This window comes from Natator depressus, chromosome 9 (assembly GCF_965152275.1).
Source record: "Natator depressus isolate rNatDep1 chromosome 9, rNatDep2.hap1, whole genome shotgun sequence".
In the NCBI taxonomy this organism is placed as follows: Eukaryota; Metazoa; Chordata; order Testudines; family Cheloniidae; genus Natator; species Natator depressus.
The window spans coordinates 11,624,500-11,643,157 of NC_134242.1; the positions used below are offsets into that span (position 1 = coordinate 11,624,500).

General features: G+C 38.8%; 1 protein-coding gene across 1 annotated transcript in view; it reads right to left on the reverse strand.

Moving 5' to 3' along the window:
• PIK3CA (phosphatidylinositol-4,5-bisphosphate 3-kinase catalytic subunit alpha) overlaps positions 1–18,658 on the reverse strand; it is a 74,459-nt gene that overhangs the window by 40,510 nt on the left and 15,291 nt on the right. Inside the window, exons 3-5 of the mRNA XM_074963538.1 lie at positions 7,915–8,331; positions 1,013–1,222; positions 5–255 (exon numbers count right to left, since the gene is read on the reverse strand). Of these exons, the coding sequence (XP_074819639.1) occupies positions 5–255; positions 1,013–1,222; positions 7,915–8,266 (813 nt within the window). The 5' untranslated portion in view covers positions 8,267–8,331. The remainder of the gene's footprint in view (positions 1–4; positions 256–1,012; positions 1,223–7,914; positions 8,332–18,658) is intronic.

Here is an 18,658-nt window from a genome sequence, read left to right on the forward strand (position 1 = left end):
TCACCTTATACTGGCTCAGAGGATATTTTTCGAGCAAGTATTCATCACAGCCACACACTTTTAAAATATACTTGCCCTGGTACTCTAAAACGCAGAGTTTTAGTTGTTCAGATGACAGCAACATACTTCGTGTTTTTTTCCTGATTGCTTCAGCAATAACTTGCTCAGGAACACAGTCATGGTTGATTTTTAAGGTATATTTCTGCTTGTCATTGTTCGGGGACACTATTACCCATATCACCACTATTATTTGCCCTGGAATAATGTGAAACAACATCAGATTCTATTATTGTCCATACACAGTCTTCTAAAGAAACTGGTCAGACTTGGAATTGCTTGTCATAATCCCTACTGAAAGAACATGCAGACGCAATTCACAGCCCAAAGTACAGAGAACCTTCTACAAAAGGTGCTCAGTGGACTCTGCTTACATTGACTTCCGAAAAAGCCATTCTGGTCTTACTGTCCCAAGTACATGTACATTCAAACTGTCATTTAATTACAAAACTATTTCTAAACAACTAGTACTTATTCAGCTAATCTTCTTCCACCGACAATATAACTATTCTGTAACTAAGGACTAAAAGATAGTTTTATGTTTCCAGGATCATTTAATTCTACATGTTCTAAATATTATTAGAGACATTTCTGAACTCAGACAAAAATGCTAATAGCAGCTGGCAAATCAGTCCACTCTGTCACATAATCACTGAAACAGTTGCATCAATCAGTGCAATAACTGGATAACTCAAGTTGTAAAAGAGTTTTCCTAGAATATAGAAAATTGAACTATGTGACTTTTTTTTTTTTTTTTTTTTAGTTCAACTCCTACTACGCAGGTTATCCTGACTGAAGACAAAGCGTGTAACCAAACTGTAAGATGTTGCCGCAGTGTATTAAATATACTACATAAATAATGATTCACTTGTCTGCCATCACGAATTGTACTAACTGAAATTTTTGTTAATAGAAATAAGTACCATTAAGTTGTTAGAGCAAACATTTGTTTTACCTTTATCTAGTTTACTGTATATGTGCTTGGGCAGTTCAGGTGAAGATTCAACATTTGGTGGACAGACATATAATGCTCTACTATGGGGTGCATTCACATCTCGAAGATCCACTGCTTCTTTACAAACATTAAGAATATTTCTTCTGAAGTCCTGTACTTCTGGATCCTTAACCATATCAAATTCACAGACAGGCATGCCAATAGCAAAACCTAAGATATTGAAAAAATACCTAAATTGTCAGTGACTAATAAATATATCACAGTACATTTTTCATAGAAATACTATTTTTCTATTGCTGACAGAACAAACATCTTGTATTTAAGCAACTTATAAAAGCAATTCAAAATACTTGTTCACACTTTATATTAGCTACTAGTCCTCCACTCCTGCAGTTATGCTGTATAATGAAATCAACCTTATAATGTACCCATGTACCTGGTAAATCTGGCAGTACTAAACCCAGGAGCACATGAAAACGTCAGAAAGGGATACACTCACTGGAGTAACCTGGGGAGCTTCTGGGTCACTATTGGATGCCTCCCCACAGAAGTAAATGTTTACAGGCTGGAACCCTCAGATTCTGGGCGTCACTTCAGAAAAATTCTATGGGGATTGAGGCGGCATGCAAAGTTGTATCAGCATCCCCATTTCCGCTTCCTGCTGAGGCCACAGTTGCTTGTGAGGGGTTATTCGGCCAGTCCCATCCAAGGGGCTGGGGGGGGGGGGGGGGGGGGAGAGGGTGTCCTCACTGACAGCTGGCTGAGGGCAGGTACTGAGCCTGATTTGCTCCAGACTCAGCTTTGGCACAGGCTGCCACCCGAGAAGCAGTGCTGACAATGCGGTCAGTAGAAGCCCCAGGCTGACCCAATGCCCCCGCAGGTCCAGGGGAGACACCATAGTGCTAGTTGGTGAGGAGCTATGGCAAGTCTGGGCGGAGGGCCAAACCAACTGCCCCCCATCACATAGCAAATGACGCCTCTGCTCAGATTGTACTGATAAGTGATTAAGAGAACCTTTTCAGGACCACTATTGTATTTTTAAACTTTCCTGAACTTGGAAAAGAGTCTATACCAGGGGTTCTCAAACTGGGGGTCATGACCCCTTAGAGGGTCACAGGGTTATGATGTGGGGGTCGTAAGCTGTCAGTTTCTACCCCCAAACCCCACTTCACCTCCAGCATTTATAACTGCGTTAAATATTTTTAAAAATTTGTTTTTAATTTATAAGGGGTTTTGCACTCAGAGGCTTGCTGTGTGAAAGGGGTCACCAATACAAAAGTTTGAGAACCACTGGTCTATACTAACCACCTGGTTTATCCTAAGTAACATTTTGGGGCACCCTGGGGGAAAAAAATAAGTTCTCTCACTTGAGACGTCCCTACAACAATAAATTTAATATGCATCTGTTAGAGACTTTAAGATTGGCTCATACAACTTATTTTTAGCATGAATATTTACTGTAGTACCACATTCAAGTGAGCAGTAACGTTGCAAAACTCAATGAAAAAAGTGAAGATTTTTATCACCATGTTTCATCTACAAGATTTTATTTTACAAAATATAGTTATCTGATTTTTCAGACTGGAACAGGATAAGAAGAAAGCATTTATATAAACTGGTTTGCTCTAGTGATTATTCCAAACAGTTCTTAGTCAATCAAATACACCAAGTAGTGAGAAAACTCACTCAACATTATAAAAGAAAAGAAGGGTTAGCCAACTGGTTTTGTACTGTGATGTGGTTATAATTGTAAAACACATTAGTGATCAATGCAGGATAGATAAATACAAAAGCATACTACCATAATTTGCATTATTAAACCAAACATTCCCACCCTGGTTTGAAAAAGTTTACCAGACATCTAAATGCCAAGTGGACGGGAGGAGGGGAAAGCGACTTGCGATACAACCCTCCTAAAGCAGCAGCTCCTGCAGTGTAAAGATTATGTGTTGTTTATCGAGAACTCTAACTGCAACATATTGTCTACTTGTTATTTAACACATTTGTAAAAAGTGTGTTACTAACTTCTGTAACTCACGAAAGCTTTTGCTCAAATAAATTGGTTAGTCTCTAAGGTGCCACAAGTACTCCTTTTCTTCTTACACCCACTGGCTTCTCTTTACTTTTCCTCTTCTCTCTCTGTCCTTTTTAATAATTAATCATTTTCTGTGGTATTTGCACTCTGTTTTTCCTTTTCTCTCTTTCCTTCAGCTACCATTGATCTCTCTCTTTCCTTTATTAGGGATTGTTTTTGATGTTCATTCTACCTTTCCCACTTCTTCCCCCTGCTCCTCCCCCATCTCATTCTCTCTGTGAAGTCTTCTTTTCTAAGCATGCATTTAAAAAAAAAAAATCAAGACCATTTAAAATTATTTAATTTTTTTTTTAACTATTCATTCAAATCAGATTGAGGCTTTGTAAAACCAATTAGCACTCTGTGTTAACACATTACATTAATGACAGGTTTCAGAGTAACAGCCGTGTTAGTCTGTATTCGCAAAAAGAAAAGGAGTACTTGTGGCACCTTAGAGATGGCCCACCTCGATCATCATACACATTGTAAGGAGAGTGGTCACTTTAGATAAGCTATTACCAGCAGGAGAGTGGGTTTGTGTGTGTGTGCGCGCGGTGGGGTGGGGTGGGGTGAGAAAACCTGGATTTGTGCTTGAGGAATTCCACCATGATTTCAACAATTTCCATCCCACCATCAACCTCAGCCTGGTCCAGTCCACACAAGAGATCCACTTCCTGGACACTACAGTGCTAATGAACGATGGTCACATAAACACCACCCTATACTGGAAACCTACTGACCGCTATTCCTACCTACATGCGTCCAGCTTTCACCCTGACCACACCACACGATCCATCGTCTACAGCCAAGCTCTGCGATACAACCGCATTTGCTCCAACCCCTCAGACAGAGACAAACACTTACAAGATCTCTATCAAGCATTCTTACAACTACAATACCCACCTGCGGAAGTGAAGAAACAGATTGATAGAGCCAGAAGAGTTCCCAGAAGTCACCTACTACAGGACAGGCCTAACAAAGAAAATAACAGAACGCCACTAGCCGTCACCTTCAGCCCCCAACTAAAACCCCTCCAACGCATTATTAAGGGTCTACAACCTATCCTGAAGAATGACCCAACACTCTCACAAATCTTGGGAGTTAGGCCAGTCCTTGCCTACAGACAGCCCCCCAACCTGAAGCAAATACTCACCAGCAACCACACACCACACAACAGAACCACTAACCCAGGAACCTATCCTTGCAACAAAGCCCGCTGCCAACTATGCCCACATATCTATTCAGGGGACACCATCACAGGGCCTAACCACATCAGCCACACTATCAGAGGCTCATTCACCTGTACATCCACCAATGTGATATATGCCATCATGTGCCAGCAATGCCCCTCTGCCATGTACATTGGTCAAACTGGACAGTCTCTACGTAAAAGAATAAATGGACACAAATCAGATGTCAAGAATTATAACATTCATAAACCAGTCGGAGAACACTTCAATCTCTCTGGTCACGCGATTACAGACATGAAAGTTGCGATATTACAACAAAAAAACTTCAAATCCAGACGCCAGCGAGAAACTGTTGAATTGGAATTCATTTGCAAATTGGATACAATTAACTTAGGCTTGAATAGAGACTGGGAGTGGCTAAGTCATTATGCAAGGTAACCTATTTCCCCTTGTTTTTTCCAACTCCCGCCCCCCCCACCCCCCCGACGTTCTTGTTAAACCCTGGATTTGTGCTGGAAATGGCCCACCTTGATTATCATACACATTGTAAGGAGAGTGGTCACTTTAGATAAGCTATTACCAGCAGGAGAGTGGGGTGGGGGAGGTATTTTTTCATGCTTTGTGTGTATAAAAAGATCTTCTACACTTTCCACAGTATGCATCCGATGAAGTGAGCTGTAGCTCACGAAAGCTTATGCTCAAATAAATTGGTTAGTCTCTAAGGTGCCACAAGTACTCCTTTTCATATTACATTAATATTTATAATGAACTAGCCTATTTGAATTTTCCAAAACAGCTATATATAGGCAAAAGAAAAAAAAATATCAAAAATGAAGGCTCTGATCTTGTAAACACGTAAGCAGGTACATAACGCTGCTCACAGGAATACTGCCACTAACTTCAATGGGATTACTCATTTGCTACAAGCTAAGTGTTTGCAGCACTGGGGGCTAAAATTGTATTTTATTAAAAACTTCTCTCAGTAGCACAAATTCTTTGTCATTTCAAAACAAAACTGCTTCAGCGTTAAAGAAAATTATTTCAATACATTAAACAAAGTTATTGCAAACTTTATTTAAAAAACAAAATCAAAAACACAAAAAAAATCACTCAAACCAAAGTTTTCAGAAGCAGGAACCTAAAAGTTAGGCTCCCAAGCCACACAGTATGGATGTTAATGAAATCCTGGACTTGTCTTTTTCATTTTAAGTGTGAAACTTCTTAGCTGAATAAAACCTCTAATAATCTGAAATTCTACTAACGAGCAGGAAACTAATTAAACAAACAAGTAGAAAATAGCCACTTTAGCCATGGAAGAATATAAAATAGGGAGAGAAAGAATTAGCAACATATAAATAAAAAAAAATCTGATTTGAATTATAAATATTACTTGATATTTTAAAATCATTTTTTTTATCCACTCTGTCTTGTTTCCTCTGCTTTCCTTTCCTTCCACTCTCTCATTCACACCCACAAACTCACCCTACTTACTTATACCCACCCCTTCATACACTTTTCAAGCCCTAACAGCCAGCAAAGTAAACAAACAGCACCAAAGATATGGAGCCACAGAGACAATGCTTTGTTGAGAACCGAAGGTCCTTCCACCCCCTTTGAACAATTTGCTAGGAAAGAGTGGAGTAGACTCGGACCGGATCACAACTACTTGCACATTAGTATTTTTCCCCAGTGGCTGCATCAGAATTTAAGTGCTCCAGAATTTAAGATTTTTTAAATCTCTAATCAGTCTTTAAGAATTCAAAAGTAGTTACAATGAGTTTAATTTTATACTTCTATCACATATGGGCAGAGCCTGGGAAAATTACCATTTATTTTCCCCTCCAGACTCGTTTTAGGATGAAGAGGAAGGTTCTGGATTCCTAACAGGGTGCGGTCCACAGACTCTACACCCAGGGCCTCCATCTTTTGTAACCATCAGCTATCAACCGCCTAAAACGTGTATTCCCCAAACACACTGGATGGAGGCACTCTCTCTTTGCACTGCACCCTGATTCTCCTAACTGCTGTAAGAAAGCAGTTGTTTGCACTGATCAACCCTTTCCCAGCCTCCATTTGGGGTCCTCCTCCCTAGTGTATATCTCCAGTGCCTAGCTCTGTGCTGCCACCTAGAAAAGGTCATAAGCAACAAAGTGAAATTGACCAGATTCTTGGTCAACTTCACTGTTGCTTACAGGGTTCCCTACTACTCTGCTGCAGATTGGGAAGGCTTTAAGTAGCCTGCAGGCTTGCTTACACACAAAAGCTGTACCATTTTACCTATTCCAAAATACAAGGTACAATCCCTAACATCCGTTAGCTCTTCAATCATTACTGTTTCACTGAAGATCTCAAATTGTTTCTGGCTGTAAGGTAATAAATTAAACACAAGTAGTATCCAGTTACAGTGTGCTCTTCCTTGTCATTCAGCACAAGGATGTCATTGCTCACGCTTGGGACTATATGGCAAAATTACCATGGAAAGCAACTGAAAGGAACCAGGGTGGAATTTTCCAAAGCAACTAAATCTGTGTCTACACACAAAAGCTGTACTGCTTTCACTATACTGAGAGAGAGAAAAAACTGTACAATCCCACAAGTGCGTCACAGTTATATTGGTATGGCTTATACCCATACAGGAAGGTGAAGAAACCATATTTGTACAAAGTACATTTATAATTGTGTCCATACTAGGGATCGTATTGATATAACTATTTCACTTTAAAAAAATAAACATCCCTAACAAAAATAGTTATACCAGTACAAAAACTGCATATAAACCAGATGCAATATCTTTCCTTTTGTCTATCTGTTTACAGACTTAGAAAGATACTGACTTATACTTTGTTCATGGCTGGAAATTTATCTTCTAGCCTAAATGGCCACACACTTTTTCTTTTAAACAAAAGTTTTGAGACTGCAAAAGTTGATGACTCAACTTCTCATTCACCATAGTTAAGTGGATTTTTCAAGCCCCTTCTCCACCCCACAGTAGGAAATATCAGTTTTATATTTTGACATTGCTACACCAAAAACTCCCTACCTCCCTACATTCTACTCCCTGAAACAATCAAGACAATCAACAATAGGAATGACTTCAGGATTCAGAACCAATTTGTACAATATTTTACCCATTTTAAGAGGACAGAATTTCTACTGTTTTAAAATTAGTAATAAATAATATTCCACAACCATTTCTGGGGGACTGGATAAAGGCAAAACAAAACAAAACCCCCAAAAACCCCACCAACACTTTCAAAATATTTAAAAAACAACCACTTTCCACTGACATTTTGCTTAAAAAAAAAAAAAAAAAAACCACACTCCCCCCCTCCCTGCTAGTGAAAACCTACTCACTCTCCAAAATTAGAATTGCAGCAGTTAAAATCCCAACTTTTTATTTGGGCAACACAATAAAAGAGTGCTGGTTTTAGTGTGATCATGGTCTTCACTATATAGCTCATAAGACCACCCTTAAAACTCTGCCAGACTGCTGCAGTTTTTGCAAGGGGGCAGCAAATTACAATTGATAAGAATCACATTCCCATTTTAACACCTCTTTTAGTATTTTGAAGAGGACAAGCTGATTAAGTTTACTAACTAGGTAAATCAGGAGGCTTTAAAAACACAGAACATCTTACCAATTTCCCGATTAAGAATCTTTTCTTCTCTGTTGCCTACTGGTTCAATGACTTTTAAAAAAGGCTGAAAGAGCCGCAGGTCGCAAAGTCTCCGTGTTTCATCAAAAAATTCTTCTCTTTCTGCTTCTTGTGTAACACTTACGAAAATGTAAGAAGATTCATCTTGAAGGAGCTGATAAAGAGGGTATTTTCTTGCTTCTTTGAAGAGTTCATGCTTGATAGTCAATAGTGTGGCCTCACGGAGGCATTCTAGAGTCACTATCATTCCATTAGGTAGAAGACACTCTACAAGGATCCTTGGTGGCATCAAATGGATGCCCCATAGTTCACCAGATGATGGTCTTGGAGGCATTTTCTTAATCTTTTGGTAAACTTACAACATAAACAGGTTTAAGCACAGATTCCTACAGGAGAGACCTAAATAAATGTAAAACATTAAAACATATTAGAATGAAAAAATATAAACCTCACAAATTAGAATTGAGGGCAGCTTTATTTAGACTCTTCTATAACCCCAACTGACACAGAATCTGAGCACTTATGACATTAAATTGGGGCAGGACATACAAATTATTGCATTTTACCAAGGAGGGTGCAGGGGAGACAACCCAAAGTCTGATGTCAAAGGAAGTTCTGGGGAAAAGCCACATTTTTAATACGAATTAAATCCCTCAAATGGTACAATTAATAGCGACACAGATGTTATTCATACTTGTTGCGAACTTTTAAACAATATGCATTTAGTGATTTGCAAAAAAAAAAAAATAAAGTGGATTAATTTTTTTCCATTAAAAATGATTTACATACTTATGCTTGAAACACATTTAAATAATTCTCTTCATTCCCCACTACATTACCCCCAATAATTAAAACATTAACCTATTTTTAACTTACCTATGAACCTCACAGATGACTTTACAGTTTCAATTTGTATTAAAAATAGTAACTTGGAAGGTATGCAATTGTGCTAAATAATCACTTTCAGGTCTACCCCCTGAATCTCTACAGTACATTGCTACTAAAACATTTCCCATATTCTCATTCGTGTCCTGCCAACCCACATATGCATCTATCCATCTCCAATCACTGACAGACAAGGCTTTGAAGTTCTACCACCTAACAGCTAAAAGCTAGGTTTTGTCCTCTGCTAGAGAAAGACCAATATGAAAGACAGGAGCTTCAATGTCCACATGCAACACTCAATTAAGTCAATTGTCCCCATCCCAAATGTTCTGAAAGTAATGAGCTGGGATGCCTGTCAGGGTGCCCTCCCTCCATTCTGCTTGGTGTCAGTCTTTGGCTAATATATGTCTGATAACCCCTCCATCACAAAATTTCCCATGGTTGCCAGAAGGGAGAAAATACATTCTCTTTCTACTCAGACCTCCTCCCTTCCAACCCAAAGCCTCCTGGCTGCTGTGAGGGTTGGTTAGGAAGTTTCTGCTTTCCTATATCTTTCTCAGCTTTCCAGCTGCTATAAGGAGCACATTTCCACTACTCTGTCCTCTTTTTTTATGTTGAATAGGTCAAGATCTACTTCAGCCACTGTTCAGTTTTCTCAAGGAGCAGCAGAATGAAAGTGACAATTCTTTTCAGTTTCACTGCAGTCCACAAAATTCTGAATAGCAGTCAGACTGTGATCAGCCTTCTCTGCTGCAGCTTTGGAAATTCTACAAATAGCAACATAGGCAGCGGAACTCTCCGTTACAGTTTTAGTAAAATGCTACATTGATTTATACTCTATTCGTGATTAGAAGGTTCTTTGTCACCATAAAGGCTAGGTTTTTTGTTTGTTTTTTTAAATGAAAGCTTAGATTCTGCAGAAGTTAAAGAAATGTCTCTATTTGACCCAGAGGAAGGCAATGTAGATTTGGATATTTTAAGTTCTACGTACATACACTCACACCTATTGACTGCTCAACTAGATCATAAATAAGAGTTTAATTTGAGATTTAAATGAAAACCATCTTCTGCATATGGTGTTAATTACAAAAGAGTATGAGTGAAACTCTGAAATTATATAATCCTTTAATGGGAGTATTTCAAAGGTCTAAAGTAGGTAAGAATCCCCATTTTACACATGGGGAAATAAGGTGCACAAGGTTAAATAACTTGCCAAAGATATCAAAACTGGTGTTTGGTGGAGAGAGAGACTCAGTGACTCAGTCAGTCCTTTACTGACTATACAGCATCTACTGCTTTCTTTATTGTTTACATTAGCATCCCCATTCTACCCATTATTAAAACAAAACTAAATGAGGAAAGGAAAATAACCCACCATTGTTTGTATTACTATGTTAACAAATCCATTTATTAACACAGAATTAGTATAAATCTATTTAAACAAGCCTGATCTTGCAATTTTCTATAAATCATATGCAGAAATCAAGTTTCCTCACATTTCTAGTTTATTTTCTATATATTTTATTTTTTACATACACATCATCACTGCATTTATTATATCCATGTCTCCCTCTCTCCCATTCTTCAATGACAAAAGCCATTTTATGGAATGTATTTCAGTCTCTTATGACAAGAGATCATGATGAAGAAATTCTGATGTCCCAAAAGGATGGTGGAAAAATATATCATGAGGAAAGTGTCAAGCCAAAAAAAAAAGTTGTACTTATCAATATACAAGTATATTAGTATACAAGCCAATCGTTTTTGAAAGAGTTTGTCATGAAGAGATGACAGGCTGGCAATATTTTCCCCTATACTGTTTTTGTTCCGAGTCAACCAAGACAAGAACAAGACTCCAGTCTACGCTACCAAAATTATGGTTGTCTAGCATACTTATAGTTAAAATCATATTACAAAAAAAGTGTTTTGTGTGGTGTGGGTTTTTTTTTTTTTTAATTTATATATTACCAGTATGGTCAGGAGAGAGATATAGGGGAACCATGTTACAAACCTATAGATCTACCAGTGTTAAAATTTGGGTGTCCTGTTCAGAACATGTTTTCTGTCCACATATGCAAAACAAGTGATAAACATGGCTGTGTCCAAATCATCCTAACCCCCATGTTTAAGCATGTTAATTTTTGTAGTGCAGACTGTGGCCTAGTTCTGTAACATTAGGCTGCTGAAAAGTGTAGGCATTTTTAAAATTATTTAATTTTAGATTACAATATCAAACAATTCAGCAAGTCTTAGCAGACCCAAAATAATTTTTCAAAATAAAATTATGTTTATGAAGTACAAATCTTAAAATAGTCAATGTGTTTGTTTTCTAAAAGAGAGTGTGGGCTGCAAGTAGGCCAATGGGCAAGTCACCATTTTAGAACAATCACACTAAAACAGCAGCTTATTTTTTCTCTGACAGAGTAGGGGCTAGAAACCGTGCGCACATTAATCCTATGTGCACATTCACTCCACTTGTGCGTGTAAGGATACCATCGTGGTTTGTATTTGGAGAGTAAAAGAATTTCAGTTTACATTTTCTAAGTATAATTAGCAGATTGTGTTTTTGTCTTGTTTTGAGAAAACTGGAAGGCTGCTCGGAATAAAGGGAATCAATTCTCTTCTTAAAACAGCTCAAGGAATATTACTGTAACAAATTATTTTGGAATAGATATTACATAGACACAATTAGGGGCAGGGATGAGCACTTCCAAATCATGGTTAATCACCCCTCCAGACCACCAGAATTCTGAACCACCACAAGTAACCAGCGAGACCAAACTCACAGGCCCCTCACTGATCAAACTACCAACTCTTTGGGCTGGTTACAGCGTCTTCCTGAACCACCGTGTTATTGATTCTCCTTTCTCAACCCCACTAACCACCTGTTCCAATTATTGATAATGCACACCTATATTTTAGATTGTGCCCAAAATTATTAAAGTAGTTTGAGTATGCATGTAACATATTTAACTTTTATCTTCATTCCTCTACATATTGAGTAGTTAAAAAAAAAAGCTTTGTAGACCACTTTCCTATTTGGTTTGGTACATGCATTTTTCCAGTACTAAGAGCTATGCTGTCCGAAGACACACAATAGTTGTCTAAATCAGTCATCTGTATCATCCTCTTTCCGGTGAACGAGAAATGACCATAAAGAAGGCCCAAGATAAAGAGCGAAGCGTTCTAGCTTTTGCTGTCACACAGTAGAACCTCAGAGTTACAAACTGACTGGTCAACCACATACCTCATTTGGAACTGAAAGCACGTAATCGGGCAGCAGCAGAGACAAAAAAGCATATACAATACAGTATTGTGTTAAATGTAAACTACTAAAAAAGTAAAAAGAGAAAGTTTAAAAAAAGATTTGACAAGGTAAGGAAGCTTTCTGTGCTTGTTTCATTTATATTAAGATGGTTAAAAGCAGCATTTTTCCTCTGCATAGTAAAGTTTCAAAACTGTATTAAGTCACTGTTCAGTTGTAAACTTTTGAAAGAAAAATCACAGCCTTTTGTTCAGCGTTATGAAAACCTCCATTCCCGAGGCTTTCATAACTCTAAGGTTCTACTGTACAAGACTAACCCTGTTCTGGATAGATAAGGTAGTCTCATTTTCTCATGCCATTGCAATGAGGGCAGAATTGAGGTAGTTTGGCTACCTTAACTGAATTTCCATTCAATAGAACGTTTCATTATAAGCAGCGCTGGATGAAATTTTTCAGTTGAAACTTTTTTTTAAATGGAGAATTTGCAGATTTGGCAACACCAAAACATTTTGTTAATTCCTGTCAATTTTGCTGAATTGTTTTTATTGGGGGAGGGGTTTTTGGGTGGGGGGTGGGGGGGAAGGGGGAGACCTAACCTCCCACCCGCCTAAACATGTCATTTAGATATTTGATTTTTTTTTATTCTGAACAACCTTTCATTTAGAAATGTACTTCAGTCTTCTTATAAACAGTAAACATTAAAAAATGCTCAACATCTAAAATGAAACATTTCATCAGACCAGAAAATTTTTTTTTTTTAACTTTTCAGAATTGTCAGCAAATAGAAAAATCAATTATTTGCCTGGCTTTAGTCAAATTACTGTGTACAATTAGCCAAGACTACTGGGCACACTTTTGTCATGAACATTCATCTGAGGCCTTTACAAATTTTAATGTTATTTCTTCCTCAACCACTTCTTTCCTGAAAGTGAGAATTCCTGTAGCAACCCACTCAAACGGTCATCATCCAGGAGAAGTGATCATCTGATCAGAAGAAGCTATAACAACTTTCTGAAACTTGCAGGAATCTCTGCCAAAAGATAAAATGCAGATAATATAACGGCTACCTGATTGCCATAGAACATTTAAACAAGCAATGGGGAAAAAGATCAATAGTGGAGCTAGACAAATGTTGTCCAATTAAACATTGTTTCATCAGAAAATACCGATTTGAAGAAAGAGGTTTTGGTGAACCTATTACAGACTTGACCTAACTTTTGCCAATGGAAACATGCCAAGAGGCCTGTGTTCCAGGATCCATAGCACCACGGTACAGAACCTGCTGGGGCTCTTACTGCTAGGCTCTCCACTACGCTGTAGTGCTACCATCCTCCCTGACACAGAGCAGGGAGCCTAAAACTCAGAGCCCAGGCTCCTGCTGGGGCTCTGGAGCAGCCACGCCACGTAAGGACCTCTAGGCAGAAGCCTGAAAGACCCAGGTGCCCTGGCTCCAGCCGCAGTTTGGCTCTCAGATCTGCAGCAGGGACCCTATAAGTCCTGAGAACTCCAGCTCAAACCAGGGCTCTCAGTTATGGAGTTGAGAATCTGAATCCTTGGACCAGTTCCCAGGGGTTTGCAGCTCTGGGGCAGCTGCACCAGAGACCACTATCTCTTAATCCGTATTTTGACTGTACCACTAAGACCAAATGATTCTAAAGAATGGATGCCGCCTTAATCCCAAAGATAAACATGCTCTTCCATGAATCTGCCTGAGGGAGGAGCATGCTTGTTCTCAATGGCGTATTTCCTTTTGCAGATGCAGCAGATCCACAGATGCAACCCACCCTACATCAAGATTACTAATGGAAATTCTCTTGTCTGCATGATCTGTAGTATAAAGTTGTAGTGTTGGTAATCAAGGAATATAATTATTGTTAGCAGTTATATTAACTGGAATTTTTCCAACTCTGGATGTTATCAAAGTAGCGGATGCTTTACTGGCAGGAGCTAAACTTGCATCTAGAATCAACATATTAGTGTCTCCCCAAAAGCAGTATGAAGACCCACTGACCAGCTTTCGGGGAGGGAGAGGGGAGAACTGCATCCTCCCACTCAGCCTTCCTTTATCCTGAGGGTCGCTTGTCATCAGTGCAAAAAAAAAAAAAAAAAAAAAAAAAAAAAAGCTCCTGTGCAGGCTTTGCAACGGTGAAGTCCTGCAATGTTCACTATTATTCACTGACTAGCATACTACCTTGTAGGCACAAAAGTTCAGCTAACACCCTTCCTTTAGGATTTTCTCTCTTGCAAAAGCAAGCAAGCAGTAGGAACTAACTAGAAAAGACAAAGCAGCTCCATACATTAACTGTTGATGTATTGAACAACTAATTTAAACAAACAGTATTTTAATGTATACACCTTAATAATTATAAATCAAACTGAAAAAATCTGCAACATCATTGAAAAGTAAAGTTTCCTAATCCTCTGCAATTCAATGCATAAACTGTAATCACTCATTTCACTACCATTAGCTTGCCCTTACAACTGAATGAGCCATTCAATAAACATGATACATTTTATTTCCAAATATTCAAAGTCAGTTAGCTTCTCCTATTGCAAGAAAAATCTCATTAAATTGCTTTGACAGACAGGATATAACAGTTTCCTGTAACAATTATTCTGTTTCATATGCATTCCACTATGACTTTTGTACAGATTTGATTAGTCTTCCCAGTTAGAAATTCACTCCACGATCCACACTAAAAACCTCCTAGATTCATAACTGACTGACCCCTCACGCCCCACATGAAAAACTCCAAAAACGTTTACACTGTTCAGATTTAGACCACCATATTGACTTTATTTCTCATTATCCCAATCTCAACACCAACTGAATTTTTCCAACGTAAGACTGTTATGACTTCAATCGATTCCCCAAAAGCAAAATTCTGGGAGGAACAGGAGTCACTTTCCCAGGGGAAAAATATTAATCTCTCTCTCTTCAGAATGTAAAGCTTTTATCCACTGGTGCCAATACGTCAGCCTAGAAATTTCAGACTCCATGGACTAGAGAACAAATGTTTTTTTCCCCTCTTAAGGCACATCAGTCACTCCAAAACCCAGCACAAGGAGAGTTGGCAGGGTTGTCAGTGGGTTTGCTTTTTCTGCTGTCCAAATCTGCTGCGTAGTGACAGTAAAACTGCCTTCAGTCTAGATATTTTCAGTGATACTCCTTTGTTCTTCTGGCCTGCCTTCAGGCATTTTTCTAGAGTACAGATACAGACCAAGCGTCTAATACAAAGACTTGAAATTGTCCTCTGCTATAACATTGCTGATGATAAAATTATTTTTTGTTGCACTGTATGTAGAGCTTCCTCATGTCTTTGTATTTTTCTATCTTATTTCATCCATTTAACAAATTATGCAAATACAGTTTTCACACGCATTCTTGTATGGCTGCAAACAGCATAGTAAAAGGAAAGGGTTAGGAGGAATATAGCCCTTTTTGAAACCTTGTATTGCTAAGGTTTTTGTTTGTTTTACAGAATGCCCCCTTGTCTACACTACAAAATGTACCCATTGCTGACAATTGCTGTAGTTGAACCAATATGTTTAAATCAGTTTCTGAAACAGTGATCTCAGCACTCGTTTAGCCGCACCCATTACCAGTGATGGGTAAATTTTGTAATTTAGACAAGGCTTTAGAGAGCTCTTTCTCCAGGATGAAATCTTAAGTGAATATTATAACAATTATCACTGCACTGGCATCAGCACTGGCATCAGACCCAGTGTAAGATACTGTCCAAAATTAAATATCTGCATTTAAACCCATTTTGTGATTAGGATATGATAGAACCATGTTCTAAAATTCATATTATAAATTCTAACACAGCATTTTTGTAAAGCTTTTTCTTCAGAGAGGCCTGGCCACGAAAATAGCCCTGTAGCAGGGCTTAACTGTTTTTGCCACCGTATAGTCTTGTTTTGTTTTTATTTAAATACTGCTCAGAGCAGGACTAAACACAAACCCCCAAGCCTTCCAATATTGATACCAGTGGTAGAGCTGCAACAATGGAGAATTACAAGTCCCTTTTTTGCCAATCCATATGCAGCCTGGCTGTCAAAGCACAATACAAGTCAGATAAGCTGAAGACTTGCTTAAACAGAGTCAACACTGTTCCTCAATTCTGCTTGAAGCCCAGTGTACCCAGAGCCTGAAACTGTGAAAAAAGGTAAAAAACAGACAGTAAGGTATGGAAGTCTGTGGCTCTAGGGCAACGTGGCCTGCTCAAGTGTTTTGGGGTGGTGGTTGTTGTTGTTTTAAAGGCGCTTAAATTTTTGTCACTATGCACTCAGTGTTTCAAGGACAGAAGGAGGATCCTGGGAAAAAGAGGCACTTGGAATTTTAAATGACCTCCACCACCACCTCTGTAACCATGCTTTTCCTTAAAGGACCCTAAGGAGTAAGAACATGGAGAAGGTGGGAACGCCTGTTCTTTTTTCCTTGGACATTTTCTTCTAGTTTACAATTTTGCTCTCCTTTCCACCATGCTGTGTGCATGCATAATACAAGGGGGGAGAATTCCACAGTGATGCAGTGTTTCTCACCTAGTAGCCTCTTCAGAGGAGATAAAAAAACCCCAACATATTCTGTTTTTAAGCAGTGACACACTGTTAAACACTAAAATTGCATTTTGACGCCTCGGAAGGCCAGTGTGCCTTCCTTCCTTGAACTTCCATACATCTGCTAAATCCTATTATTCCAGTCAGGAATTCTGGCCTCTATATGGAAAAAGTTTCCCACTCACAGTTCAAGAGCCCTGCTCGATAGTGGCTCTACATTGGCTGAAGGTGTTCTGCTACATCTACAAGCATGTTGTGAAGTGGGGTGAGCAAACACTGGAATTTTTTCAAGCTGTTAAGGCAAGTCTGCGGTGCTGAAGAAACGCAGGGGAAACAATAGCAACCACCTTTGCACGTGTAAAAATAAAACGGTTGGGTTTCCTGCCTGCTTATGGGTCTCAGAGTTTTTACACTAAGTGAATTTTATATTGGTGACGTGAACATTTAATAAGAGAGCACAGAAGAGAACTCAGTGATAAAGCAGAGCGCTTTAATTTCATTTTTGTATACAGATAAAAAGGAATCTTCTGCCCTTTTTGAAAGAGTAAGGCAGTGTGATGGGAATGAGGGTTTATTTTTGAGCTTCTTTTGTATAAAAAGAATTGGATTGGTAGCCAAAAATGTAACTAAAATATAAACTCCAGCTATGATTAAAGTTGTTTGCTTATATTTTTCCTTCTAAATTTCCTTCCAATTCTCTGCTCTTCCTGAGATTTTGGAACCCAGACAGTAAACAGAATCTTTCAAAACAGGAAATGCTGGCACACATACGCAGTGGCAAGAAAAAAACAGAGTAGAAAGAAAGTTCAGATATAGGTGTTGTGGATTTTATTCCATTCTGCACCTTTATGCAGTATCTATAAACAGGAGTACTCCAAAATTAAGTTAGGGGAAAAACACTAACCCAGGAATTTTTGTCCCATGTGTATGCACTGGGAGGGTACGCATGAATTGTGGTTAGCTTTGTGGTCAGTATCCAGGTTAACTTAGCCTGGGTGTGAGTAGCTATGCTGCAAAGTCAAATTCCTGTGTCCTCAGGACATTTGGGGGTGCAGCCCTCGATTCTTTGTGCTGCAGCGGAATGGGAGTGCTGGCTGACCTTTCTCCTCAGCAGAGTGTTAGTAGCTACTGCCACTTTTACCTACTCACTAAAGCTGGGTTCCGTGTCATGGGGAGTTCAGAGACAGAAGCTCTCAGCAGGCCGCTGCTCTTGAGAATCATAGAATTAGAAGAGACTTCAAGAGGTCATCTAGTCCAGTCCCCTGCACTCAAGGTGGGACTAAGTATTATCTAGACCATCCCTGACAGGTGTTTGTCTAACCTGCTCTTAAAAACTCTAATGATGTTGTGTAATCTCCCTCCCAAGGCAATTTATTCCAGTGCTTAACTGCCAATTGGGAAGTTTTTCCTAATGTCCAACCTTGCTGCAATGGCCTTCTTGTCCTATCCTCAGAGGTTAAGGAGAACAAATTTTCTCCCTCCTCCTCCTAACAACCTTTTTATGTACTTGAAAACTGTTATGTCACCTCTCAGTCTTCTCTTCTCCAGATTAAAACACACACAATTTTTTCAATCTTCCCTCATAGGTCATGTTTCTAGACCTTTAATCATTTTTGTTGCTCTTCTCCAGACTTTCACCAATTTGTCCACAACTTTCCTGAAATTGTGGCACTCAGAACTGGACATAATATTCAGTTAAGGCCTAATCAGCACAGAGTAGAGTGGAAGAATTACTTCTCCTGCTAATACATCCTAGAACGAGGTTTGCTTTTTTTTGCAACAGTGCTACACTGTTCACTCATAGTTAGCTAGTAATCCACTCTAACCCCCGATCCCTTTCCACAGTACTCCTTCCTAGGCAGTTATTTCCCATTTTGTATGCGTGCAACTGATTGTTCCTTCCTAAGTGGAGTACTTTGTGTTTGTCATTATTGAATTTCATCCTGTTTACTTCAGATCATTTCTCCAGTTTATCCAGATCATTTTAAATTTTAATCCTATCCCCTCCGTTTGGTA